At 66.9% G+C, this 27,248-nt stretch overlaps 1 protein-coding gene across 7 annotated transcripts; it reads right to left on the bottom strand.

Annotated features, from left to right (window-relative positions):
- Nucleotides 1-2,693: 2,693 nt before the first annotated feature.
- Nucleotides 2,694-27,040, bottom strand: ATOH8 (atonal bHLH transcription factor 8). Of its 7 annotated transcripts, none has more exons than XM_058279035.2 (4): nt 25,977-27,031; nt 19,836-20,027; nt 10,332-10,499; nt 2,694-3,509 (listed from the first exon to the last, which is right to left on the bottom strand). In XM_058279035.2, exons 1-4 carry the CDS (start codon nt 26,676-26,678, stop codon nt 3,504-3,506), a joined length of 1,068 nt encoding a protein of 355 aa, XP_058135018.1. In that variant the 5' UTR covers nt 26,679-27,031; the 3' UTR covers nt 2,694-3,503. The 7 variants fall into 7 exon arrangements, with proteins under 7 accessions (XP_058135018.1, XP_058135020.1, XP_058135014.1 ...); XM_058279031.2 differs by lacking the exon at nt 2,694-3,509 and adding an exon at nt 6,963-7,552 and having other exon boundaries at nt 25,977-27,035; XM_058279037.2 differs by lacking the exon at nt 10,332-10,499 and having other exon boundaries at nt 25,977-27,029.
- Between the last annotated feature and the right edge of the window lie 208 nt (nt 27,041-27,248).

The following is a 27,248-nucleotide window of genomic DNA, read 5'->3' as shown; positions in this document are numbered from 1 at the left end:
CCCGGCCCCTGGACCTGCCCACAGGTGCTCCCCTGGCTTGTGAAGGTGGCGTCGTGGGTGAAAGCAGCAGGGCGGTGACAGGCCTTGAAAGAGGAGGTGACGGAGAGGCTGGAGGGAAGGGTCCCAGGACACAGTGCGGGGCACAGAGTGTGGGGTGCGGGTAGACAGGCATCCAGAAGGGGGTCCCGGGGACGCAGGGTGTCCCCTCCCCTGAGCTGAAGCCTGTTTCCCAGGACGGGCTGAGGCTCTGACGGCGCCACGCGCAGACAGGTGTGCACGCTCGCAGGCCTCAGGTGTGCACGTACGCGGGCCTCAGGTGTGCGCGCTCTCGGGCCTCAGGTGCGCACGCTCTCGGGCCTCAGGTGTGTGCGCATGCAAGCCTCAGGTGTGTGCGCTCTCGGGCCTCAGGTGTGCACGTACGCGGGCCTCAGGTGTGTGCACTCTCGGGCCTCAGGTGTGCGCGCTCGCAGGCCCTGGCTGGGCCGTCGTTCCCCTGTGGCCAGCGCCTGGTGAGCCAGGGGACATGTGGGCAGGGGCTCAGAGCAAAGGGCGAACAAGGAGGACGAGCGGTGAACAGACGCACAGGCGGCCCTGGAGCGCCAAAGCCCTCGGCACCGGGCCCCTCCTCAGATTCCAGGCCCGGGGGCTGCCCCACACTGTCTACACAAGAGTGCTCAGAGGTCCCTGGGAAACGGGTCCTTCGGACACGGATCTCCCTTAACCGGAAAGTGCGCAGTGTGTCTGGGTGTGCATGTGCACACGAGGAGTGTGTATGTGTGCACACAAGTTCATGGACGTGTATGCATGTGCACACGAGGGGTGGATGTGTGCCCACGAGCGTGTGTACGCACACGAGTTCATAGGCGTGCATGCGTGTGCACACGAGGAGCGTGTGTGTGCACACGAGGAGTGTATACGTGTGTGAGCACTCAAGGTGTGAATGTGCGCACACAAGGAATGCACATATGTGCGCCAAGGAGTGCGTGTGCCTGTGTGCACACGTGAAAGAATTCAAGCCGCCATCAGGGCAGCAAGCTGGGAATGGAAAGGACGATTGAGGCTGCTTCCCGCACACTCGGGCTGCGCCAGCTCCAGCTTTAGCACAGCCGCCCCTCTCGGGCTCTCGGGCTCTTTCTGTTCCCTTGGACCCCGGGGGCTCAACCTTGCCTGCACGTTAGAATCACCTAGGGGACTTTAAAAGCCCAGTGCCCCGGCCAGCCCCAGAATACCACAGCAGACGTTCTGGAGCTGGGGTTTGGGCATGGGAGCACTTTGAGATTGTTTATGAATTCCAAAAAAAAGATGCTGTGTTTGTAAACTGGCTTGTCCCTCTGGGTGTGATGCCCTTTGATTGTATTAAGTGCAACGGTTTTATGTTTACTCGATTAAATCAACCTGAGGGCTTTGATTCTGCCTGGTCAGGAGGGCGTGACTCAGGTTGTGCCCTGCGCCCTGGGTGGGCTGATAGAAACAGACACTCAGGAAGACACACAGAAGATGCACGAGAAAAGAGAGCGCTCCACAGGCACGGAAGGGGACTTTTGACCCTGCTGCCCCAAGGAGAGATGACCCACTTGCCTGACAGCTTGCAGCCACAGAGAACAGAGCAGCTGAGCAGGCCCGAGAGACCGGGCAGGGACCGCCTCCCATCTCGCTTCCACACGTGGCAGCTGTGGTGAGAAAGCAGCCTTGAGGTGGACTCTGTGGGGCCTCGTGACTGTGAGCTTCTACCCCAAATAAACACCCCTAATAAAAGCCAACAGAGTTCTGGTACTTTGCATCAGCACCCCTTTATTGACCAATACAGGCATTAATACTTTTTATCAATATTTCATCATCTCCTGAGGTGATTCTCATGTCCTGCCAAGGCTGAGTATGCTTCTGCATGGAACACCTTTCTCCCACGCCTCTGCTCAGAAAACTCCTATTCATCCTTCAAGACCCGATGGGCATGGCACCTTCCAAGAAAACCTTTCCTGATGCCCCCCAGGGAGAGTCTGTTTCTTCATTCCTGAAGCCCCCAACACTGTATCACAATCAGGAGCTTAGCTGTCTGTCTGTCCCACCTCCTGTACAGAACCAGGAGCTCCAAGAAGGCGCTGTGTAAGGTTCCCCTCTCTCTTCCCAGCACCAGTGATGGACAGATGCTCAGAATGAAAGGAAAGATGTAGCAGAGGCTGTGGGCAGGAGGGGTGCCAGTGGAGCCTGGGGGCTTCTGGGTGGTGAGGCCGGGGGTCCTCTCCCCGGTAGCGGGAGGGGGGCGCCCCCACGCTTTGGTAACACACAGAGCCCTTAGGTCAACAAGTGGGAGGCTGGCTGGTCCTGCTTCCCTGGGAAGGGCCAGCACGGCGACTCTGAGGTTCAGAGGGACGGGGGAGCTGGGCGAGCCGTGTCCCCGCCCTTCCCAGCTGCCCCGAGCCCCCACCTGAGCCCACCCATCTCGACTGCCTCCGGGGAACCTTTGCTGGGGGCGGCCCTCCAAGGAGCCAGGTCTCCTGCTTCTATCCCGCCCCCAGGGCTCCTCTGGCCCCCCGGCCAGGGGCCGATTCTGGGCTTCCTCGGGGCCCAGGGCGCCCAGCACAGGGGTAGGGGGCTCCCTCCCACCAGCCCCCCCTGCAGAAGCTCCTGCCCCCGCCCCCCACCGGCCTGCCAAAGTCCCGGGTCGCCCACAGAGTCCACTCGACACAGGCAAGTCTTTTCTTGACATGTTGTGGCTTTTACTTCAATTTGAAGCAGATGGCGGAGCACAGATGTGAGGCGCCCCGGCCCGCCGCCCGCGAGGGAGGAGCGGGCCCCTCCCACACTCGGCCTGGCCCCTTCCCCGGCCCCCTCCTCCCCGCCGCTCCCCCCACACCACCTGTAACAGCGGGGGGGGGGGGGGGAGGGCGGGGATGTCAAGGGGGGTGCCATCTTATCACCCCCGCGAGGCCGTGGGCGACGGGTGGCTAGAGAAGCAGAGCTCCTGCGGCAGGCCTCCTGGGGGCAGGACCCTGGGTGGGTGGCCAGCGCGGCCTCCTCTGCCCCGGCCCCCTCCCCACCAGGCTCGGGGTTCGAGGGGCAGCCTCACGCCCCGCGGGCGGCCCGTGAGCGGGACAGGCGGCGGGCGGTTCAGACCCTCCCCCTGTCCCTCCCGAGCCCCCCGGCTGCCCCCAGCCAGCTCAGGGGCCCGGACAAAGACAGCGAGCGCCAGGTCAGAGCGTCCGGCGCCTCCCTCCGTCACCGAGTGTCCCTTGCCTTCCACGGGTCCCCGGCGGACGAGCGGGTGGAGATGGGCCCGGGCAAGCGACGGAGCTGGGGGACGAGCGCCTTGGTGGCTGCGCCGCCCCGCGCCGTCCGGTGTCTCTCGCATCTTCGGCCCTGGGTTTCTGCGCCTGGCGGCGGGGAGGCTGGCGTCCAGCCCCGAGGGGCGGCGGGCTGGGTCCGGGGGCTTCGGAGGAGCAGGCGGGGGGGCGTGGCTGCGCGCCGCTCCGCAGCAGCTGTGTCCCTGGTCTCGTCCGGGCCGGTCACTCCTGAAAGAAAGGCCCGTTAGCGGTGGCCCGCACTCGTCGACTCCCGCCTCTGGAGGCTCGCCTGGGGCCCGGGGCCGGCGCCCGCAGCACCTCCTCCTGCTCAGCCCTCCCAGGGGCCCCCAAGGACTCCACGGGCCCAGCTGGAGCGGCGAGGCAGGACTCGAACCCGGGACGGGCCAGCCCCAAAGCCCGTGCTGCTCCCGTGACTCCCACGCCTGCGTTTCGGAGCGACCACTGCTTTTGTCAGTCTGGGAGAGCAGAGAAGATGGCGGGGTGCGGGTAGCCCCTCCACGCAGGGGTCCCCGAGTCTCACCTCTGCTCGTGCAGAGCCAGGCTGGCCCCCACCCCCACCCCGTGCTAAGCAGGGCTCCTCGGCCCCCCCGGGGGAATGTGGGACCCCTACGCCATTCAGACAACCTCCCCGAGCCTCAGTTTCCCCATCCGTAAAATGGCACAGCTGGGCAGACTGAAACCTCTCAAGCTCTCTTGTAAGATGTGGAAACTGACTCTGGCCAGTGGAACCCTCCCACAGAGAGCAGGTGAACTGAGTTGGGGCTGGGTGGCGCAGTGTGGGGGGAAGGGGAGCCGGGGGGAAGGGGACACACAGGCCTGCTCCATTCCCTCCAAAGCAGGGCAGGGGAACTGTCCACAGAAGGGCCGCAGTTTAAAAACCACTGGGTTTCAGGAAGCGGACTTGGCCCAGTGGTTAGGGTGTCCGTCTACCACATGGGAGGTCCACGGTTCAAACCCCAGGCCTCCCTGACCCATGTGCAGCTGGCCCATGCTCAGTGCTGATGCGCACAAGGAATGCCCTGCCACACAGGGGTGTCCCCCGCGTAGGGGAGCCCCACGTGCAAGGAGAGCGCCCCGTAAGGAGAGCCGCCCAGTGCAAAAAGAAAGTGCAGCCTGCCCAGGAATGGTGCCGCACATATGGAGAGCTGACACAGCAAGATGACGCACCAAAAAGAAACACAGATTCCCGTGCCGCTGATAAGGATAGAAGCGTTCACAGAAGACACACAGCAAATGGACACGAGAACAGACAACTGGGGGAGGTGGGGGGCCAGGGAAGGGGAGAGGAAGAAATAAAAATAAATAAATCTTCCGAAAAAAAAAAATCGCTGGGTTAGGCCACCAGCTCTGGGCTCCGGAATCTTCCCTCCTGATGCTCCTGAGAATGTGGCCAGAGGGTGTGGCTGGCTGCCAGAAGGACAGAGGATGGGGACGGCACGGGGCTGCAGGAGAGGCCAGCCCGGGGGGTGGGCCATGAGGGCTCCTGGACCCGCCAGAGGAAAACAACAGTCCCTTCGCCTGGCACGGCGCATCCCCCACCCCGCGGTGCCAAGGACCTCTTGCTTTGGAGGCCGCAGCCGCCCTGCACAAACAGCCGTGCATTTGTTCTAACAGCAGGACGCTCGCCGGGCACCCACCGCGGCCAGCGCGCTCCCCGGCCCGGCCTCCGAGGGAGAGTCCCGGGCCCGGGGCAGCGGCGCCGGCAGCTGGCAGCGCCCGGCCGACCCCCGGCCAGCGGGGTCTGTTCCGCCCTACGGCGGCCCCCGCCGACGGGAGGCCCGGGGGGCCGGGAGGCGGCCAGACCGCGAACCGCAAGGCCCCGGGGAGCCGCGCGGGCCGCGTGGCCGGGGGCCAGGGTGCCAGGCGGGCAGGGCCGGACGAGGCGCTCGGTGGCCGGGGAGGGCGAGGAGCAGCACGGGGGCGGCGCCCGGCACGGGGACCCCAGCCCGCGTCCCCGGGGCATGCGGGGCAGGCCCGGTGAGGTCTGCTTTCTGTTAGGAGCCGGGAGGAGGCGGATTAGGCGGCGGGAAGGAATCCCGCGGGGCCGGCGCTGGGCCTGCGGTCTGCGGGGTGATTTACGGCCGCGCCGGCCCGGCGCTGGCGGCCTGGGCGGCCCGCTGGCCCCCGCAGCCCCTCTCGTGTTCGATCTGCCGCGGTTTGGGGGGGGTGGGGGGGCAGGAGACCCGCGCTGGACACCCGCGAAGGCCCTGCTGAGGCCGCCGCTACCACCCAAGGGTCAGGGAGGGGGTTTCTGGGCTACGCCCGGCCTTGGCCGTGACCCATCCCGGGCCCACCCTTCCCCGGGTGTCGCGCCGACTCGCCTTCCCACCCCTGACCGCAGCCCGGGAATCCCTTCCCCGTGCATCATCTTTCCAAGGAAGCCGCCCGCGGCCGCTGGGGCGCGGGGGAGGGACGCCGGGAAGCCGAGGCCATCTCCGCAATTAGCCGGCGGCGTGACCTCGGCCCACGCCTGCAGAGAAGGGAGTGTCCGTGGACGAGCGTTCCCCAAAGGGCGCTCTGCAGGACGCCGGGCGGCAAGGCGTCCGTGGCTGGGAGGGTGGAAACACAGCTCTCCTCGGCCCCGCCTGGGAAGTCACTGTGTGCTAGAACGCTAAAGGCTCTGAAAAGTCCTGCAGGAAGGAAATTTCCCGTAGCTTCATTCACTCAGTGTTTTCCAAACTGATCCGACCGGGTGACGGTGACTGCAGCGTGGAGGAGAAACTCACTAAAGTAGAGGAACGCCTGTGCGAGGCTACAAAGGGGCATTTCACAGAGGCGGAGGACGAGGCCACAGGAAGCAGGCAACCTGCGGCCCAGGCGCGCTGCGCCTGCCGGAACCAGCCCTCGGCCACGTGGAGGCAGCTGCTGTTTTCCTGTCTCATCTCGGGGCGCTCTTCTTTCAGCACCCCAAAACCAAGCTCCCAGCACCCGCAGCCGACCAGCCCCACCTGGTCGGATTTCCTTCCAGAGACCACTCAGCTGTGCCCGAGGGACAGGAGTCGAGCAGGCCTGCCCGCCGCTCCAGGAGGGGCTGCGTGTGCCGGCAGCCCCCGCACAAAGCCGCTTCCACCCGTGAGAGGCGCCGCGGGAGGGAATCCCCCCAGCCCTCCCGCTCCGGCCTCTGTGGGCCGTGCTTCCTGGGGGCGACCCCGGCAGGGCAGCTGACTGGAAATCCTCTTTTTATCCGACCACTTGTGTTTGTAGGCAGGGGCACGGTGTTTTCCTCACCGCTGCAGCTCTGACCCGCGGGAGACCCACAATAAATATTTGTCAAAAGAACGTCTAGATATTTCCGGTCACAGGCATTTTGTTCTGGTAGTTTTTCAGTCCTTTGGGAGATTTCTCCTACGGCAAATGTAACAGGGAGGATTTTGGGTAGTATCTGTGAACCCCAGAACAAGCTCGCCTCTTTTTTTGTTTTTGTACACTTCCAGCTTTCCCGGTTTTCGCACATTTCTAACGGATCGCATTGATTTTCAGTTTGGCCTGCTCTGCCTCCTAAGCTTGTCTCTGGCGTTAAGCCAATTGTTTTCCTCTCTTGATCAACTCTGTGCACTGCAGGGTCCTTGTATCCCTTTACGTGCCACCTACGTTTCTTTACCTTTTAAATTTATTTTCAGTCAGTGATGTCCACTTTACCTTCTTAACCAATTTTTGCTATTTAAAAAGCATACATCTTCCTTTATTTAAGCGATTTTGATACAGCCTTCTACATGAAGAAAATGACATTCAGTGGGATTGAAAGCCTGGTGAGTTAAAAAAAAAAAAATCACTTTATCCTAAAAGGAGCAGTCCAGATTTCAAATGTTATTTTAAAACTAAATTATGAAGGAAAGAAGATATAGAAGGGTTTTTCAAGAACCACATTACAGGCATTCTCTGACGGTTCACTTTTAAGTACACCGACGAGTGGGCTGGACAGGGCTTTCGGGTCAGGCTCAGAATGCTGCTCTTGATTCACAGGGAGGTTTGCTCCAGGCTCCAGGCCCAGCCGGCCCTGCACAGCACCTCTCTGCCTCAGTTTCCCCACCTTTAAAATGAGTGCCCCCTCGTAGGTCAGGGGCAAAGAATCGATGAGACAATGGGAGGGGCTGGCAAGTGACCCCACCAAGAGCCGCAGCCTCGGTTTGACCAACTGGCGTTTGAAAAGGTAAACTGGCATCACTGGCTGAGAAGTCTCTCACGAAGAAACCCAACGTAGGCCTTTTTGAACCAGTTGTCATCTTGACCCGTTTGTTTTTAACCCATTCCTTTAAAAAAAAAAAGACTAATTTAAAAAATCACATCATAGAAAAATCACAACAGGAGAGAGAGCTGAAGGAAAAAAGGTCGCATCGGCCCCGTCTCTCCGTCCCGAGAAAGCCACCGGCAGCGTTCTGGGGACTGCTCTTCGGCACACTTTTCCTGGGTATCTCACAACAGGCGGCGACGTGGGGCCGAGCGCCTCGCCGGCGGGCTTCGCCCCCGAGCCCGCGCCCCCAGCCCCTGCCTCCGACAGCCCTGTTGTCACGGCGTCTTCTCCGAGGACCCGGCCCTCCGAGGCTATTTCTGGGCACGGGCACGGCCTGGGCTTCCGGCCTTTAAACCTCGCCGGGAGCTGGGGGCAGGTAGGGCCGGCCCACCCCCGCGCGCCCCGCCCGCCCGGGCGCCACCGGTGACAGGCAGGAAATTTACGAGCCGCCGGCGCTGGCTGCCGTGTCCAGGGGCGGGGCCCGGGTGGGAACCGAGGGCCGGTGCGCCCAGGCCGGGAGGGGCCGCGAGGTCCCAGCGTCTGGCCAGGGCCCCGGGTGGGGGGGTGGCCTGGGGGAGAGAGTCGTTGGTGCCGCAAAGAGCCCTTGGGCTCTTCCCAGCACCCGCTCGGCGAGGGCGTTGCCGTCCCCGCGTCCTCGGCCTGCGGCGGCTGCCCCCGCTCCTCCCGGGACGCACCGGGGGCTGCTCGGCCCGGAGCACGGCGGACGCGGTGGACCCGGGGGCCGCGCGCTGGTGGGCCCCGCGCTCAGGGCCAGCCGTGCGGGTGGGTGCGGCAGGTTGAGTCCCTCCTTCGAGGAGGCCAGGGCAGGCCCCTTGGATGTAGGTCAGACGCCCAGAAGAACTTTCCCACCGGGAAAGCGACGATTGCCACCACAGGCCGGGTGAGGACGGCGGCGGGCCACGGTGGGGCCCCTTCCCACGCCGGGATGCCACGGGCGGTGCTGGGACCCAGGAATCCCGAGCATTTACTGGGCGCCTGCCACGGGCCCCGTGTCCCCGGGCCTTGGGGTCACTCCCGCCGCCAGAACGCGCGGGGGGCGTCCGTCGATGGAGTCTCTGCCACGCGCCCGGCGAGCTCCCGCTTCGCCCAGCTCCTCTCCTCGTGCCACGAGCCGGCCCAGGTCATGCCTGCTGCCGCCGTCACCCCAAGTCACCCTGCGCCACGCCACGCCCTTTCACCTGCCCTGTCCTACACAGTCCCGGTACGACGGTCACTGCCCCATGTCACAGCACCGCCTCGCCTGCCCCAGGTCACGCTGTTGGAGGTGGCAGAAGCGGGCTGGGCCCCCGGAGACCTCAGGGACCTCAGGGTCTCCATGGGCCAAACGGGCCGGCAGGTCCCTGAGCCATCGTCCCCGCTTCCAAGCAAGCTCAGCCTCTGTTGCCCGGAGCCCAGGGGATGGGGCTGGCTGGGGGTCTGGGGAGCCCCCAGGGGACAGCCAGGGAGACCCGAGGCCCCGCCATGCCCTCACCATCCCAGTGCGTGGGCCTCTCCAGGGCCACCCGTCCCCCTGCCCCGCCTCGCCGGTGCGTGGGCCTCTCCAGGGCCACCCGTCCCCCTGCCCCGCCTCCCCGGTGCGTGGGCCTCTCCAGGGCCACCCGTCCCCCTGCCCCGCCTCCCCGGTGCGTGGGCCTCTCCGGGGCCACCCGTCCCTCTGCCCTCGCCCCGCCCCCACCCGACTGCCGCTCCGCGTCGCGGGGAGGTGGAGCTGGCCCAGCTGCCTGCAGCTTCCCACCTGCCGCCCGACCTGCAGCGCCACCTGCTCTCGCGGCCGCGGCAGCTCGAGGGGCCTGCGCCCTCGCCCTGTGGCCCGACAAGGCGCCCAGGCTGGGGGCGCGGCGGCGGGGGAGGCCCTGCAGCCTCGGCGCGTCCCTGCCCCCAATCCTGGGAGGGTGTGCGGCAGTGGGTGTCAGGGCAGCGGGGGCCGGGCAGCCCCTTCCAGCCCAAACCACAGAACCATTTCAGCAAGATGCCGTGCATTCTGGCAACGCGGCTTTACAGTGAGAAAAATACACAGAGCCAGCCCTTCTCTTCGCCCATGAGCCCCTCCTGGCTAGGGCCTCAGGGGGCTCCGCTGGGGGACCCAGGCTGCTAGGGTCACCTGGGCCCAGGGCCACGCCTGCCCACCCAGGGCCCACGAAGCAGCGTCCAGCTGCACAAGGGCGAGGCCGAGATGGGCAGAAGGGTTTTCTCACGCAGATATGTGCACGAGGCGGCCCACGGCGCGGTGCTGAGGGGTGCGGCCGGGCTCCACCAACCTCCCCATGGCGTGACCGTGAGCAAGCTCCCTGGCCTCTCCATGCCTCGGTGTCTACACCTCTAGATGGGAAACCACGGCCTAGCGAACGAGACGGCGGCGAGGCCGAGCGCTGGGCGTCGGGGCAGGGCACCTCTGCGCGTGGCTGCGTGTCCCCGTCGCCCGGCAGCTCCGCCAGGCGCGTCCGCTCTCCAGCGCCTCGCTCGGCGCCAGGCACAGAAGAGCAGCCCGCCAGCGGCTGGTGGCCGGCCAGCGGACGCACACCTCGTGCAGGATTTCGCGCTTCCTTCCCAGCCAACTCCAGTCCAGGCACGGGCTGACGGGGGCGAACAGAGCAGCAAACCAGCCGGGGGGGCGGGAGCCCTTGTGCGCCACGAACCTCCCCACAGAGGGGCAGCCACGCGGCCCCTCCGCCCAAACAGCCCGGCAGGTCCTCTCCCAGCACCCAAGGCACCTCCAGCGACCTGGGCCGGGCGTCGCTGGACGTCTGTCCGCAGCCTCAAGGCCAGCCCACGGATACCTGTCTCCGGGCCTTCCTGGGCCTTGCTCGAGGTGGTTTTCCCGTGTCTTCCCACACTGCTCGGCCGTCAGCTGGGATTCTGGGAGCCGTGAGTGCACCTGCTGCTCCGTGCAGCGTCCGACTGGGATGGGTCGTTTCTGTCCGGCTGCTAGACGCCGAGAGTCCAGCCTGGAAGGGGTGGGCGCAAAGCAGGGGCAGCGGGCGCCAGGATGGCCCCCACGGCCTTGCCCGGGAGCTTGCCCACGTGGCCTTGATGGCGGAGAGCTGGCTCTCAGTTCCAAAGAGCGGGGCCTCGTGTCTGCTGTGTTCTCTGACGCGACCCCGGCGTCAGAACACAAACGTGCAAGCCCTTGCTGCTTTCTCCGAGGTCCTCGATGGGCCCAGCAGAGCCTCGTCTCTGTGCTCCAGGCGAGCTGTGAGCAGGGGCTGGCGGGAGCGGCACCCACCCCGACACACCCCGCTTCCTGGGTCTGTCCTGAGCCGGTGCGCGGCCGTCTCTAGGGGCTCCTGGAGACAGGGTGGGGAGCAAGCGCGGAGACCCCCAAAGGCCACCAGCGGCCTCTCGGGTGCACCCCTTCCCACCAGCTCGGGAAACCGGCCCACGGCGTGGGAGGCCCGGCCCACGGGCTGCCAGGCACACCCGCCGCCCGCCCGCACGTGGAGCTGTGCACACGCGAGCCGCAGAGGGACAGACGTCTGCCCTGCCACGGGTCACCCCAGCCTGGCCTCCGTCCTGTGGGTCTCCACCCACCTCCCCTGGGGCCAGCAGGGCCCCCCAGCCGCCCCCTCAGGCCACGCGGCGTTTCCGGCGGGCAAAGCCCGCGCCCAGCCGCCGTTTCCTCGATGAAGGTCATTCTCTGCTCACTTTGGGACGAAAGCGAAAACTGGGGAAGGCAAGGGCCTGAGGTTACAGGGCCCCTGAGCGGCTGGGCAGGCACCGGGACCCCATGCCCCCCGCCCCGGGCCCCGAGCTGCCCCTCAAGAGCACGCGTCACCTCCGGCGGGGACGGCGGGGGCGCGCACTCGGGGGCGCGTGCTTCACGGATGGGCCTGCAGGCCCAGCCGCCCCCCGTCCCAGCCCCTCGCCGAGCACGTGGACAGCAGTGGGAACCTCGTGGGCCAGGTGTGCGGATCAAGAAACCAATGAGCGTGAAGGGCTTTGCAAACTGTAAAGGGCTGGGCAGAGGTCCGAGGCTGCCGGGGGCCTGGTCTCGTCATTCAGGTTCTCTGACCTTTGGAGGCATCAAGCGGAAACGGGAGCGGGCTGGATGCACTCGTGCAGGTGGGGTCCTGAGCACGTAGTTATGGGTATGACACGGGTTAGTCCCATTGTCTGGCTGAAGGGAGAAAACCCGACTACCTCGAATCAGGACCAACCTCCCGGGAAAAGAGTGGGGCCCTTTTCCCTGCAGCCCCTCCCAACTGATTGGTTTTTTTTTTTCAGACTCAAATGCATCGCCCTTCCTTCAGGGTAGGTAGGGATATCTGGGCCTGACTGACTACTCTGATGAAAGAAATGTCTTCTTAGTACAGCCCTGACCTGCCTTTGGATGCAGAGCGAGGGATGAAGTGCCGGCTCCACGGCAGCTGCCATGCAACCATGAGGCAAAGACCAGAAGAAGCCTGGAGCCCTGGCTTCATGGAGCTCTGAAGCCCAGGGATTAGCCTCCTCTCCTCAGACTTCTGAGCCGTGAGAAACACGAGCCCCTGTTAGTTTAAGCTGCTGGCCAAGTGTTTTGGTTATCTGAAACTCAGAGCTTTTCTTGCTGATTTATGGGAACTGAGGTACAAGGGTGCAAGTATACCCAAACAGAGGCCTGGGGGAGCCTGGGGGCATTTTCCTGGCTGGTTCCTGAGGCCCCTAGTTCATCTCTCCCCAGAGTCCTTGCCTTCAGCACAGGAATATTCAGCCCGGTCGTGCGGATTTTAGTTGAAGGAATGGTATGTCATCATTTGGGGGCCTACGATGTGCCAGAGCTGGGACGCAAGGATGAAAAGCCTCACGATCTAGCTAGAGAGGCAGGCACTAAGCAAACACTGTGTAACGTAACAAATGTAGTACAATACAATATCCCCAACGCAGCACCTAAAATGTGACAATACAGCGTCATGACGCAGAGTGAAACATCTCGCAAGACAGAACACCTGCCTCGTCTGCATAGGGCATGGCCCACGACGCTCTCACCTCCTCGTCCCCCAGGGCACGGCCCACAACGCTCATGCATCCTCGTCCCCCAGGGCATGGCCCACGATGCTCTCGCCTCCTCGTCCCCCAGGGCACGGCCCACGATGCTCTCGCCTCCTCGTCCCCCAGGGCACAGCCCACGACGCTCATGCATCCTCGTCCCCGTAGAGCACAGCCCACGATGCTCTTGTCTCCTCGTAGGGCACAGCCCATGATGCTCTCACCTTCTTGTCCCCCCAGGGCATGGCCCACGATGCTCTCTCCCCCTCTTCCCCCTGGGTACAGCCCACGACCCTCTCGCCCCCTTCTTCCCCAGGGTACAGCCCACTACGCTCTCACCTTCTCGTCCCCCAGGGCACGGCCCACGACGTTCTTGCATCCTCGTCCCCGTAGAGCACAGCCCACGATGCTCTCACCTTCTTGTCCCCCAGGGCATGGCCCACGATGCTCTCGCCCCCTCTCTCCCCAGGGTACAGCCCACTACGCTCTCGCCTCCTTGTCCCCCAGGGCACGGCCCACAACGCTCTTGTCTGCCTCCTCGTAGGGCACGGCCCACGACGCTCTCGCCCCCCCGTCCCCCAGGGCACAGCCCACGACGCTCTCGCCTCCTCATAGGGCACGGCCCACGACGCTCTCGCCTCCTCATCCCCGCAGGGCACGGCCCACGATGCTCTCACCTCCTCGTCCCCCAGGGCACGGCCCACGACGCTCTCCTGAACAAGACTACGTGCACCATGAGGTTGCCGTGCGATGGGCCCTGAGAAGGGGGCTGGGGTGGGTCACGGATGGAGGGCTTCCAGGAGGAGGTGAGCCTTCCAGACAGAGCCAGAGGTGGCCAGGCAGGCAGGGGCACTCAGGGCAGGCCTGAGGTGACGTGAGCAGAGAGGCCGAAAAGCGCCCCTTTGGGCTGGGGGTTCCACATTGTCGAGTGTAAGCCGGGACGCAGGAGTGACCAGCTGGGGCGGGTCACTGGGCGGGGCAGGTGCCCCGATGCCCGTGGCCCGTGGGAGCCCCTAAGAGGTACCGCGCAGGGGTGCAAAGTGGGAGGACCCGGCTTGCGGAAAAGCAGGTCTGCACGGGGAGCTCGAAGGCGGCAGGAGTCCGTTATCTCCGGCTCTAGGTCTGCCGGGGCAGGGAGAAAGGGCCGCCCCGAGCGAGGTCAAGTGCTCAGGGCTGGGGCTGGGTCCTTGGCAGGCGAGGCCCCGTCCCCCCGTGGAGGGCAGCCCCGCCGGCCCCCCCGCCCTGGCCGAGCACTGGGCTGCACTCCACGTCCTCACCTTGACCCCCCAGACGGGCTTCCCAGGCAGGAGACGGAGGGGAGGGTGGGGTCTGCCAAACCGCTTCACACCCTTTAGCCCCCTGACCCTCCCGGGCCAGGCCCAGGGACAGGGTGGGCGTTGGGCAGATCAACGAGAGGGGGGGAAGCGGGGGCCCTGCGGGCAGCCAGAGCCCAGACCCCCAGGCCCGCCCGCCGGGGTGTCCGCAGAAGGGGATAAGCCTGAACGTTCCGTCCGTCTGCGCTCGGCCGCCCTCTCTCCAACCCCGGCTGGAAAGAGAAGAGCGGAGGGAGGCGAGGAGGAGCGGAGGGAGGCGAGGAGGAGCGGAGGGCCGCAGCCTGAGCAGATGAAAGACAAAACGTGCCCTCCGCGGCCCCCTCGGCTGTGAAAATCCGGCCACCCACGGCAGCACGACGACAGGTTTTTTCCACTGCCGGGGCGGAGGGGCTGCGGGGGCTGATGGCAAACGGGGAGGCGGGCCGTGGCAAAGGGGCACGGAGAGCCGGGACGGGGACGCCCCAGTCCCCTGCCCCTGACCTGTACCCCTCCCCAGTACATCCCCAGCATCTGGCATCTGGGGGCCCCCCACTGCCGGTCCTGCCCCCCCACGCCTGGGGACAGGCCACCCTGCGACGGCTCCCGGGACGCGTCCAGATTCCAGGTCTCCCAGGAGCCTCGGGGGGCGGCGGCCAGTGTTCTTAAAAAAGGCCGCGGGTCACGCTGCCGTCAGCTGAGGGGCCGGCGCGGGGCGTTGGCTGGCGGGGGGCCGTCTCCAGCACCGGCTCCCGGGGGAGCTGCCAGGGGCTCCCCGAGGCCACCTGGCGCAGGCCCCGGCCTGGCCGTGCCCAAACCAGAAAGAAGTCACTTCCCACCGTCCCCCGATGTTAACGGCTTTACAAGGAAAAGTGAGAAAATCTCTGACAGCTTCAAAATACAATTAAATTTTTAAAATGCAAGTTCCGAGGCGAGCAGGAGACCTAATTGATTGGGTGACCCGAGGCGCCCTGGAGGAGGAAAAAAAGTCAAGAGGAGTGAATAAAGAGGAAAGAACCAGCACTAAGGGAAAGCGAGCCGGGAGGGGACAAGAGCGGGGCCCCAGGGCGGAGGGGAAGCGCCCCGGCCCCCGCCTCCAGCCCTGCCCCTCCTAGGAAGTCCCCTCTCTCACAAAGGCGCCTGTGCGCGGCTTTCCCCGCTCCCCCAGCCCAGCTGCTCGCGCCCGGCGGCCGAGCGGGGAGGCGGCGCTGGAAGGGCTTTCTGGGAACAGATGGCCAGGCAGAGCTGGGGAATGTGCCAGCGGAGGCCGGGCGGGCTGCCAAGGCCCGCGGTGGCTGAGTGCCTGGGCTCCCAGCTCGCGTGCTTTCCCTGCCCTCTGCCCTCCGTGGCGCCAGCAGGCCTTCCCAGCGAGCGCGCGGAACATCTGGAGTCTGGGCCCGCCGGGAGGGGGGCCGCGGCGGCCGGGAGAGGGGGGCCCCCCCGTTCCCGGGGACTCACCTCGCAGAGCAGCTAATCAAAACCACAGCGCCCGGATGGGAGCCAGGCGCGCGCCCAGCTGCGGCCAGATGCCGCCCCGCGGCCCGGCCCGGTGTCAGGCCCGGCGGGCGGGCGCGGCGCAGGGGGGGCGCCCGGGGCCGGCCACCCCACCCCCACCCCCGGCCCACCCCCAACGCCACCCCCGGCGGGCTGCCGGCCCCCTGCGGCTCAACGGGGGCCTCCGCCGGCAGCTTACGTAAGAGCCGCCGGCTCCGGGCGGGGCACCGCGGCCGGGCATTGGTGCGGGCCGCCGCGCCGGGCAGGGGGGCGGGCTCCGGGCAGCGGGCAGGCTCGGGCCCTGTCGGCCACGGGAGCAGAAGAGCCGAGGGACGGTTCGCAATCGAGCTCCACCCTGTCTAAGTTACTGCCCCGCTCTTGGCCTCAGTTTCCCTCCCATGGGACGGGGCGTGTGGGCCTGACTTGCGGGGCTGGTGGAATACGGGGCAGCGGTGATGCACGGGCGGCGCCTGGGGCACATGGCGTGGTCCGGGTCGCGGCTGGTGGCGGTCTTTTCGATCAGCGCGGCGACCCCAGACGACCCGTCGCCACGCGGCGGGGGCGCGGGGTTCTGGGTGGGCTGCCCACAGCTCCCATTTTAAGGGTACAGGGCTGGACGGGGAGGAGGCCCACCCGCTCAGAACTGTTCACCACCCGTCCTGCGGCCGCTCTGCTTCTCTCCCGGGCACCGCCCTTGCCTGAGACGTTCCCCTGGGGTCCCACATCCATCCATTACTTAATAAACTCTAAATTTGAGAGACTTATTTTCTGGCACTCACTGAGAAAATGAGAAAACGCCAGCTTTTTCTCATATGGGATCTTGTATTAATCCTTGTTTAATCAGTCCAGGCAAGGAAGGTATAGATGTGCTCCCACTTCACAGACGGGAGAACTGGGATCAGAGAGGTTAAGCAACATGCCCAAGATGACACAGCGAGGAACATCCCTGACTCCAAAGTGCTACCCTTCACTCATTTCACGGTCTTGCCAAGGACCTCCCTGGCATGCTTTTGTGTGCCTTAAATTTAAATGACAGCGCCACGGAGAACTGAAAAGAATTGGAGAGTTCTCTGGACTTCAAAGACCTCTGTGCCTTCCCCTTCTCCAGCGCCTGGACCGAGGACAAGGAGCCTCTGTCGGGGGTTTCTGGAGGGGAGCCCCGGCTCCGAGGGGGACCCCAGGGCTCTCCGAAGGGTCTGCCTGCAGGCCTGCAGTGGTCGGTTAGGGCAGCGGGGGCTTTGACTTTCCCAGTGTGAACAGTTGGTTCTTTCTCGGTGGCTGAGTGCACATGGCAAGGGAGCGCCTTGGGGAGGAGGAGAAAGGGGAGAAGAGAGCGGGGGACGACAGAGGAAAGCAGCCCCGCCTCGGGACCCCAGGACGGCACGGGGGAGCGGGCTTCGACGTCCCCTGGAGGTGGCCCAGCCCGGGGCCATCGTGTCAAACGGGAGAGGAGCAACGGCAGCTGAAGCACAGTCTGCGCTGGAACAAACAGCTGGCGACAAACGTCTGTGCGACTGGAATGCCAGAGAAAATAAACGGCTTCCCTTTTCACGACTCGAGGGGGGCCGGAGGGTGGTTTCCCACCTGCCCCTGCCCCGGCAGGGACGCCCGTGAGCTCGGGGAGCGAGCCGGCCAGAGCCGGCAGCAGGGCCCACCTCCACCCAGGAAGCTGCAGCCCGGGCGCCCCCCGACTGGCTCTGAGGCTCGGGGGGCCGCACGAATCCCGCGGTCGCAGGGGTGGCGTGAGGTTGGGGCGAGGGGCCCCTCGGAAGGGGTTGCCCGTGTGCTCGGCGCCCGCGCTGGGGTCCCCAATGCCAGGGGCCCCAGGAAAGCACCCCCAGACTTTCGGACGTGCCCAAGACGGGCAGAGGGGCCGAGGGGTCCCGCGGGGGCCGCTCGAGCGGGCCTCAGCTCAGAGCGTCAGACAGAAGGGGCCCCAGAAACCCCCGCTGCCTACCCTCGCGGAGCAGGGCTGAGGCCCCGGTGGGGACGGGTGGGGCCGGTGGCCCCCGATGGCACCTGGGGGACAGAGGCCCTGCACACAGGGGCGGGGGCGTCGGTCCAACAGGCCGGGAGCTCCGGAGACCCTGCCTCGCACACCCAGCGGGTCTGGGGAGGGTTCACGGCACCCGGGGGTCCTTCCCCCTCACGCTCACCCCCAGCCCCGGCCCCAACAGACGTGCCTCCTGGCGCGTCCCTGCACCAAGGGTCCAGAAGTCCACACCCCGGCCATTCTTCCAAAGAGCAGACGCCGTGGGTGGGCCAGCCCCGAGGAAAGCCAGCAGCCCCCAAGAAGGCAGGAAAAGGGGGGACACAGATCTGACCGGCTGGAAGGTGCCTCTGGCTCCAGCATCCACGCGGCGAAGGACAAACGTGGGCCCTGGTGGGCATCGGCCCTCCTGAGCGGGCGCGGCTCCCCGGGGCGGGGAAGGGTCCCCTCAAAGCTCTCCCGGCCCCTGCACAGCCGTGCCTCGGTGCCCCAGGAATCCGCCCGCCCGGGGCTGGGGAGCGACCCCAGGGCAGGGCCCCCGCCGCCGCGCCCACCTGCAGGCAGGAGCGACCGTGTGCAGGGTCATCACCAGGCCGTGACTGAGCGGCGCTGAAAGGGGGTGCCCGGCCGCGGGCAAGGGGCCAGCCTGGGTGCCAGGAGGGCCTCTGCCTGCCTCCCTCCACCTCTTCCTCTTCCTCGCAGCTCCCAGGAGCCACTGCTCAGCCAACGGGAGCCGTGGAGTCGGGGCCCCACGCCAGGTGCTTCATGGCAGTGACCCCACCAGGCCCGAGCTCCCCGAGCGCGCCCCCCGCCTGTGGCCTCCGCTCTGCCCCCCCCCCGGGGCCCTGAGCCGCCCCCAAGCCCTGGGAGGTCCAAGGAGGGAGGACTCCCCGGTGGAGGGGCCGGGCCCTCACCCCCACCGCCGGCAGGGCCGGGAGGGACAGCCACAAGGAGACTCCGCGGGCCGCAAGGGCTCTCAGGGGGTCCCCCGCAGAGGCTGGCCCGGGGGCGCTCTCCCCAAACGGGCAGCTCCAGGCGCCACTGGTCAGCGGGCGCCACCTCCGCCCCTGGCGCCGAGCCGCGGGGAGCAGGGGAGGAGCTGGCGCCCCCGCCTGCGGCCCAGCCCGACAGCCCACCCTTGGCCTCGGGCTCCGCAGCCTGCCCAGGCGCCCGGAGGGGGACCACGTGCAGCGGGAGACAAGCTGGTTTCCCAGGCCGGCCCCCCCCCACTGTCTGGGGAAGAGGGCAGGAGGGTCTGGCAAGCAAGCAGGCCTGAGGGGCTCAGCGGAGGACAGCGAGGGACCCCAGACTCCCGAGTCGCCTGAAGCCAGGCGCAGGGGCCCGCCGCAGGGAAGCCGCGCCGCCCGGGCCCAGCCGGGGCTCCCGTGCCCCCGTTTAGCGTCCTTCCAGCGGGGACGGCTGCCTCGGGCCGGGCCCACGGGGACGCGGGTGGCCAGGAGCCCGCGGGGTGGGGCCTGCCCACCCAGGAAGGGCAGAGCGCACCCCCGCGCAGAAGGTTCTAGATTCCACCCCAGCTCCAGCCCCCCTGCTTCCGCAGGGCTCTAGGCCTTCTCCTCATCCCTGCCCTGGGCCCTCCAAGCCCGGCCCCCCTGCCGCCACCCCCACCCCTCGGCCACTTCCTGCTGGCCCGATGGCTGGAGGCTTGCCTTAGGAACAAGGACCCTGGCATTCCCTCTTCCCTTTTCTCACCCTGACCGCCTCTGTTCCCAGATACTCTAGGTCGGGCATATCGGCTGCTGTTTGGTGGCGGGGACCCCGTGGGGACGCATTGGGTAGCTTCGCGGGGCCTGGCCCAAGGGAGTCACCCAGCAGCGCGACGACCAGCCTGGCGTCACCCCCATAGCGCTTGCCTAGACCAGCAGTTTGATACTACTGATGAATTCCAAGAAGAAATACTGGATTATGTTTGTAGTCTGATCTTTTCCTCTGGGCATATTAGATTATATTGGATTCATACATTTACTTGATTAAGTAATTACATAAACCTCTTGTGCCAGTAGGGCATTGAGTGCCAGCCCCTTGGTGGGTGGGGACGCACAGATAAGAGGCATGGCAAGGGACGGAGTTAGGGGTACCTGATGTTGGAGTTTGATGCTGAAGACCTAAGCTGGAGCCCTGGGAAGTCAGGACCAGAGGAAAGAGAAGCCAGCCCCAGGAAGGAAGGAACCTTGAACCCAGAGAAAAGCAAGCCCCAGGAACATAGGAACCCAGGAAGCCTGAGCCCTCGCAGATGTCGGCAGCCGTCTTGCTCCAAATAGACTTTGGTGAGGGAAGTAACTTATGCTTTATGGCCTGGTATCTGTAAGCTCCTGCCCCAAATAAGTACCCTTTACGTAAAATCAACCACTTTCTGGTATTTTATCAGCACCCCTTGGGCTGAGTAACGCACCTCATAATTCCAGGAGCCCCGAAGCTGGGGAGCCAGCCCCCAGCAAGCCCCCCGGGGCCGTCTCTCTGGCCCCTTTGGGGTGCCCGCCTCCCGCCCCCTCCCTGCCCCGCCCTACCTTGCGCTTCTTGGCGCGCCCCTCGGCCTGCAGGGTGCGGGTGCAGCGCTGCACGCACTCGGAGAAGCTGAGGTTGCTGCGGTCGGCGCTGTAGTCCAGGTCGGCCAGCCGCGCCAGGGACAGGATGTAGTTGCAGGCGATCCTCAGGATGGCCAGCTTGGACAGCTTCTGCCCATATGAGTAGCACGGCACCTGGGGAGGGGCACGAGAGGGCGTGGGGGCGCTGCGGGGGCCCGGCGGCGGGGCGCCACGGCACCTGCGCGCACACTGCGCCTGGGGAGGGGCGCGAGAGGGCGTGGGGGCACTGCGGGGCCCGGCGGCGGGGCGCCACGGCACCTGCGCGCAAGCGGCCTGCCGGGGGACGGGGCCCGGGGCGCCAAGCGGGGCCTGCCTGTGTCCCCTCTGTCCACACGCTCTCCCCGCTCAAGCCCTCGCCAGCTCCGGGGGGAGCACCGCGGCGGGCGCAGGCGTTGTGTCCATTCGTTCAGCCCGCCCCTCCGTCCTCGTTGGTGTTGCGGGGCCCCTGGGGGGGCCCAAAAGAAACAGTCGTTCAATCCCTGCCCTCCCAGAGCTTCCACCTGAGAGGGACGCGCCATCGTGTGAACAGAGATGGGTCCCGGGGGCTCCGGGGATGCTCAAGAAGGCCAGCTCCAGGGCTCAGCTGCGAGGAGCGACTCGCGCTGGCTTTCTCCCTATTTTTATAGGAGGTAGCAGGAATTGAACGCAGACCTGGCACACGGGAAGCAGGCGCTCCGCCACTGAGCTACACCCGCTCCCTCTTCTTTCTTTCCTTTCCTCTTCCCCGCCTTCCTTCTTCCTTCCCACCCCCCTTCCTTGTCTTTCATTTTTCTTTTCTCTATGTCCTCTGGACCTGGGATGCTGTACACAACCGGTGCATAATAAGTGCCCACAGACCCAACCAGCCTTGGCACGTTTGCCGGCGATCCACCCCCCACCTGACTCTTGCTAGCCGCGCAGGGACTGGATCGGGGTGAGGAGAGGCGGCTCTCGCTTCTACACACCGTCGCCAGCCTCGGTGCTGCGCCAGCAAGGCCGCCAGGCCGGGGAGCGGCCTCGAGCCCCGTCCAGTCCTCGTGTGGAGCCGTTACGACAAAACCGAGCTGCGGGGGCAACAGGCCTACTGCCGCCCCGAGGCCTGCCCCCAGCGGCTGCACGGGTCCCTCTCGCCCAGCCAGCCAGGCCCCCCAATGCCTCCCGCCCCTGGCCCCCAGGGTCTGTGCACGCATCCACCCACCAGCACCCTGTAAGCCTCCATCCCACCATACTCGGGACCCACGGGACTTCTGGAGGCCCCCGAGGGCCAGGCACTGCCTGGGCCAGGGCGGTCAACCAGGGGCGGTTTCGTTCTCAGGGGAGTGGGGAGAGGGGCTCCCGGCAGCTGCTGGGCGGGGGCCAGGGACCCTGCCCCACAGCCCCGTCCAGGCCACGTCGGCCCCGGCCCGAAGGATGACCCCAACTGGAAACCGCGCCGAGGGCGAGAGCTCCTATTCGGGGCCCGGGGGGTCGAGCCCGAATGAGGCAGCTGAGCTGGGGACCCCAGAGGCACCAGCCGTTCAGCCCTCGCGCTCAGCCTGCTGTGCCCGAGGCCCTGCCCTGCGCCCCCCGCCCTTCACAGGGACCTCACGGCGCCCCACCTGCCCAAAACGGGTGTCTGGGGCTCGGGGAACGGCTGGTCTCCCCGGGAAGCTATGGGGAAGGTCCCCCACCAGGGAATGAATGAATGAACAAGTGACGTCCCTCCGCAGTCAGCAGTGGACTCCAGATCTTTCTGGACTGGGACCGAAAGCCTTTCCTCTCCCCACAGTCGCAGACCGCGGGGCGCCCCCACAAGCGAGGCCCGAGTGCAGGCTTACGCGCAGGCCTGTGCCCCTCCTGCCTCCCGCTCTCGCGGCCCTGAGACCTGGGGCCAGCGACGTCGCCTTCCTGCACCTCGGTCCCCCATCCTATGGGCACGCGTCGGGCCTCGCAGGGCAGGGAGGACGAGACGAGGGGACAGCCGAGCGCCCCAGTCACCGTCAGGGCTGGGACCCCCAGAGACGGGACCCAGGGGTCAAGGAGCAAGAGAAGCCTGGGGCCTGGGGTCGGCACTCCTTGCGGGCGAGAGGCCCAGGGGCAGCCTGGGAGTCTCCCATCTGCACCCACTGGTTGGAGCCCTGGGCCCCGGCACAGCGGGGCTCCCCGGCCAGCGGGCAGCAGGGGGCTGGGGAGGCCAAGGTCACCTGCCAGGCTCCTACTGCGGGTGCCGTGTCTCAGACCCGTCACTCTGCCCCCTTGCTCTGGCCTCGCAAGGAAGCCATCGGCCGAGTGTGTGTCCACTCGGCACTGTGCTAGCTGCCACCCCAAATAAAGGTGGTCATCCCAGCTGCAGGGAAGGACACAGAGAGGGGGTCTCCTGAGTCCAGGTCACCCAGCTGGAGCCAGAAGTTTGAGCCTAGGAGGGCTTGCCCCACGACCACCACCCAGGGCCCCCAGCCTTTCCCCGGGGGTCTCCTCAGCTCACCTGGGAAATTCCAGATCTTCCTGGTCCCTCACCTGGAAATGCACCCCGCCGACCTCCCCCCAAAGGCAAAGCGGGGGTCTGGGGGCGCAATTCTGGAGGTTTGGAGTAGTGGGGAAAGAGCTGGTCTGAATGCCAGGCCCTTGCTGGTATGACCCTGGCAAGTGCCGCCACCACTCTGGTCTGCAGGGGGAAGTGACCGAGCCTGGGGTCCCAGGGCCCGCGCCACCCAGGACCCTCGTTCCCTTCCTCCTTCCTCGGGGTGGGACCGGCCACCGCTCACCAGGCAGGAACAACGGACCCCAGGGAGGCCGTCCCCAGGGGCCCTGCAGCTGTACCAGCGCCTGCCCGGGGGGCAGCCCTCACCCCGGGGTGGAGCCCCCAGGGCCAGCAGGCGGGTGCCCCACTCCCTGAGCAGACGTGCACAGGCTTCTGGGGGGGGCGCTGACACCCCATGGGGTCTGAGAGGGAGGGAGGGGCTCGGGGTGCCGGTCTCCCTTCACTGCATGAGGGCTCCAGGGGGCGGGGGTCCCGAAGGCCAAGGCAGGGCACGGCCCGTGAGCCCAGGTCCTGCTCCAGAAGGTTCCACCAGGAGGCCTTTCCCTGCGACCCCTCCCTCCAGGGCCCCAAGCAGTGGCGGCCAGGCCCCCTGCCCTGCACCTCCCAGGCCCGGGCTCGGTCGCCCCACAGCCCCAAGGGCCTCCCCCACCTCCACCCTGCAGCCCGCAGCCGCCGCCCTGCTCCCTTCCTGGCTGGAGGACGGTCGCTCGTGGAGCGGCTAGATGGCTCCGGGGTGTCGCTCAGGCCCAGGGGCAGGACTGGTCACCAGAGCGGCTCAACTCCAGCCCCAGGCCTCAGCGGCGATCCCGGGTGTGAGGGCAGCGACCGGACGGGCCCGGGAGGCACGCGGGGGCCTCGTGAAAGGCGGACTAAAAAGAGCTGCGGCGAGGCCAAGGACACACGCTGGCTGAACCTCGGGGTCACCATCTGCAAAAATGGGTGCGCGTGCGCCAACGGCGTGCCTGTCGTTAGGCCTGCCGAGACACATCGTGTCCTCAGCCCAGCGCCTGCTACGCAGCAGGCACCTGACGGGAGCGCCAGATTCTCATTTCTGCATCTGTCGAGACCTCGCCCGGCCCCGAACCCACGGTAGACGGTCCAGCCAGCTTCCTTCCACCCACGGCCCCTTTCTAAGCTTCGGGTACGAGATAAGCGCTGTCCCCGCGTTAGCACTTTAGCCACTGCTGTCCAGAGAGGGAGAGCGACTTGTCCATGGCCACACAGCAAGCACGCAGCAGAGGCACCGTGCACAGCCGGGCTCAGAGCTCCAGGTCCAGAGGCCTTTGCGCTTCCAGGAAGCTGCTCAGGGAGCAAGGCCCCACACCCGAACAGCTCCCCGGAACCCAACCCGTGCCCCATCTGCTAAGCCCCCATTTCAGGCAGAACGCCTCCTTTCCCAAGGACCTAGCTCAACCAGTCAGACCTCAGCCCTGATCCCAGCGCTGGATTGGGGCGTGTGGGGATGGTGGGTGCATTTTACAGGTGGGGAGACTGAGGCGAAGAGACAGAAATGCTCCTGCAGGGCCCAGCGCTTTCCCCAAGGGACGGGTGTCTTGGGAGGAGAGAGGCAGGTGGGGGTCGCCTCAGCCCCTGGCTTTGTGGCCAGAGGGTCCCTGGCCATATTTCCTTCCTTCCCTGCCAGCGGACAGGTGCCCCCTGGGGAAGGGACAGAACGGCATGGCAAGAGGGGACAGGGGGAGCCGGCACCCTGACTGCATGTTGGTGCGTGTCCTCGGGCACAGGCCACGGGCACGGGGGTGTGCCGCTGCGTGTGCTCCCGAGAGCATTTGGGTTTGCCTTCTGCTCAGAGCCGCTGGACTTGCCCCTTTCAGATGGGACCTCCCCCCGGGGAGGGCGGAAGAGAAGAGTGGGTTCCACGACCTTCTCAGAGCACCTGCCAGTGCCCAGCCTCCCCGGGCCGAGACCCAGGAGGCCAGCAGGGACGGCAGCGGGGAAACCGTGCCACCTTCCCTTCACCCACAAGGTGACCCCAGACAAGTCTCCGTCCTCCTTCGGGCCTCAGGTCTCCCTTCCACAAAATGCGGCCGTCCAATCGCCACGGGGAGTTAGGATAAACAGGGGGAAATTTTATTTTGAAAGACGTCAAGGCCAGTTAGACCAGTGGGATGTAGCAGAACCTTCAGAAACCGTGATGTTCTCTCCCTCGAAACCGGAAGAGGCGGCTGGCAGGGGGGAAGGAACCCAGAACTTTCCCTAAGGGCCAGCCTCGCCCTGCCCTGCCCCTCTCCAGCCACCAGGCTCCGGGCACGTGGCCTCCCCAGTCTGCGAGGGTGTTTCAAGGCGGGCAGCTGGGGGGACAGCTCTCTGACCCTTCTGTCCTTCTACCCTGGGCAGCCGGGGGCAGGATGACCCACAGGCGGCCCCTCCCAGGGCAAGAGACACAGGGCCGCTGCCCCAGGTGGGACTGACCGCTCCACGTGGCGCACTGCCCAGGGTCGCAGCTGGTGTGGCTGCAGATGGCGGCTCGGCCTGGTCTGTGGCAGCTGCCTGACCCTGCCCATCACCCTCGCTGACCTAATGTCCCACTCAAACCCGCCCTAGACACATTGGTTCAAAAGTCAGGAGACCTTGTCCCCTCAGGGTTCCATTCCCTTCCCCTTCCTGTGGCTGGATATACCCCAAAACCCCAAGGGGGTTAGAGGAGAGTGTGGTCCAAAACGAAAACCGTGTTTTCCAAAACACTTTGCTGTAGCTAAAGCCCAGAGAGGCGGAGGAACTTTCCTGGAGTCACACAGCTGCTCAACAGCAAAGAATGAAAAAAAAAAACAACAACAGCACAAAAACTGACTCCTCACACCTGCCCCTAGCCCTTCCTCACGCCCTGTGGGGGCCAGGGGTGGGGGCACTTACCAACTCCTCCCTAAACCTCCCTTCTCTCTGAGAAAACAGTAAGTCTGGAGCCCGAGGGCAGTGCCAAGCTGGTGGCCTGCTGCTTCCGACCAGGGGGGCAAGTATTTCTCCCGCTATTGAGAGGAGCCCCAAACTGAGAACCACCCCCCATGCACGCCAAAACTAGGCTCAGAGGAATCCCCAGGGCCCCTCCACCCACCCCACCAGCCGATCCTCTCGGCAGAATCCCTGGGCCGACCCCGGTGGCGGGGCACGGGCTTGTACCCGGGTCCTTAGGGCGCCGGGGCAGGCTGCAGAGCCCAGAAGGAACCAGTGTGGACGCGGCTTCCCTGCTGGGGTAGCCCAGCAGAGGGGCTGGCGGCTCCCTCCCCTTCTCCCGAGATCAGAGTTCCCTCTTCCCCCTTCCCCACTCCCCTCCCGCACCCGAGGGACTCCGGGGGACAGATGCCACCAAAGCGAACTAGCAGAGGGCTGGGGTCAGACGCCCGGCCGGGCGGGGCGCGGGGTCTTGGACGCTCAGCGCACTCTCGGGACCGAGCGCTGTCCCGACGCGGTGGCAAAGGTCGTTTCCCCCCGGGGCTGGCCTCGGCCCGGCCGGGCGGCAACCGCGGGGCCCCGCACCTCGGCTCCCCGCTCCCCCCAAGACCCCCGGCCTCCCCGCGCGGCGCGGGGGCGCGGCGGGGCGCGGGTACCTGCTTCCGGAGCGCCTCGAAGGCGGCGCTGATGGTGTGCACGCGCGTCCGCTCGCGGGCGTTGGCCAGGAGCCTGCGGGTCTGCTGCAAGGCTTTGATCTCCGGGGAGCCGGCGGGGGCTTCGCCGGGCCGTTTCCTAGGCGACGCGGCGGCATCCGGGGGGTGGCTGTAAATTACGTGTGAAATGGACGGGTAGGCGCTCTCCCCCGGGCGCGCGGCGGGCGCGGGGGGCGCGCACAGCAGGATGCGGGGTCGCAGGCCGGGCTCCCGGAAAGCCTGCGCCTCGGGCGCCCCGGGCGCCTGGTCCTGGGGCGGCGGCGGCGGCGTGGGGAGTCCCGCAGCCGCTTCGCCCAGGGCGAAGCCACGTTTCCGCGTGTCCAAGGGGTCGGGCGCGCGGGCGCCCCCACGCTCCCCGGCCGCGGCGGCGCCCCCAGCGGGCGGCACGGCCGGCACCCCCCGGGCTGGCCCCGGGGCGGGCGCGGGCTGCAGCCGCGGGGGCCGGTCCCGCAGCCCCGGGGCGGCGGCGGCGGCGGCGGCGGCGCCGGCGGGCTCGGGCGCGTCCAAGTCCAGGCGGAAAGTTTGCGCGCCGTTCGCGCGCCGCGCCGGCTCCTTGCCTTTCCGCTTGAGCTTCTTGAGGCCGTTGAGCTCCTTCCCGCACACGGGCTTCCACGGCCCGTCCTCCAGCGCCGGGAGGTGCTTCATGGCGCGGGGCCCGGGCCGCGGGGCCTCCCGCGCGCCCTCCCGCCCTGGCCCGGGGCAGCTGCGCCGCGGGCTCCGCGGGGCCGCGGGGCGGTGCGTTCCCGGCGCGCTCAGAGTGTCATGTGAAGTCGCGGCCGCGCCGCCAGCCTTGCCGGAGCACGCCCGCTGCGCTCCATCTGTGTTTGTTTAGCCTCAGTTTACACAGAAGCCCGGCTCGCCAGATCAGTCAGCGCCGCCGCGCGCAGCCCCGAGCCCCGCCGCCGCCCCGGCCCCGGCCCCGGCCGCCCGCGCCGCCCGCGCCTTTAAAGAAACAGGAAGCGGGTTTCCAAACAGCTGGGCGGCCGCGCCGCCTTTGTCCGCGGCCTCCCCGCCTCGGCCCCCACCCCCGCGCGCGGCCCCAACCTGCCTCCCCGCGCCCGCCCTCCCGGCCCGCCTCCCGGCCCAGGCGCTCCCCTGCCCCCCGGGACCCTCCGCCGCCCTGCCCGGCCGCCCGAGCACGTGGCTGCCCGGCGCTTCGGCCCTGCCCCCGAGCGGCGCGCGGCGAGCCCCTCCGTGACGCGGCCCCGGCCTTCC

The sequence above is a fragment of the Dasypus novemcinctus genome, chromosome 17 (assembly GCF_030445035.2).
Source record: "Dasypus novemcinctus isolate mDasNov1 chromosome 17, mDasNov1.1.hap2, whole genome shotgun sequence".
Lineage (NCBI taxonomy): Eukaryota > Metazoa > Chordata > Mammalia > Cingulata > Dasypodidae > Dasypus > Dasypus novemcinctus.
The sequence above is the reverse complement of the archived record's forward strand: the minus strand, read 5'-3'. Positions and strand labels throughout refer to the sequence as shown.

What these genes read in the sequence shown, in the direction of transcription:
- ATOH8 (XM_058279031.2), bottom strand. Translation starts at nt 26,678, where the DNA reads ATGAAGCACCTCCCGGCGCTGGAGGACGGGCCGTGGAAGCCCGTGTGC. An exon ending in TCGAGGCGCTCCGGAAGCAG is followed by an intron (nt 20,028 to 25,976) that starts GTACCCGCGCCC and finishes GCCCCTCCCCAG; the next exon opens with GTGCCGTGCTACTCATATGG. An exon ending in GGCGCGCCAAGAAGCGCAAG is followed by an intron (nt 10,500 to 19,835) that starts GTAGGGCGGGGC and finishes CACCCCTTCCAG; the next exon opens with GCTGGACTCTCGGCGTCTAG.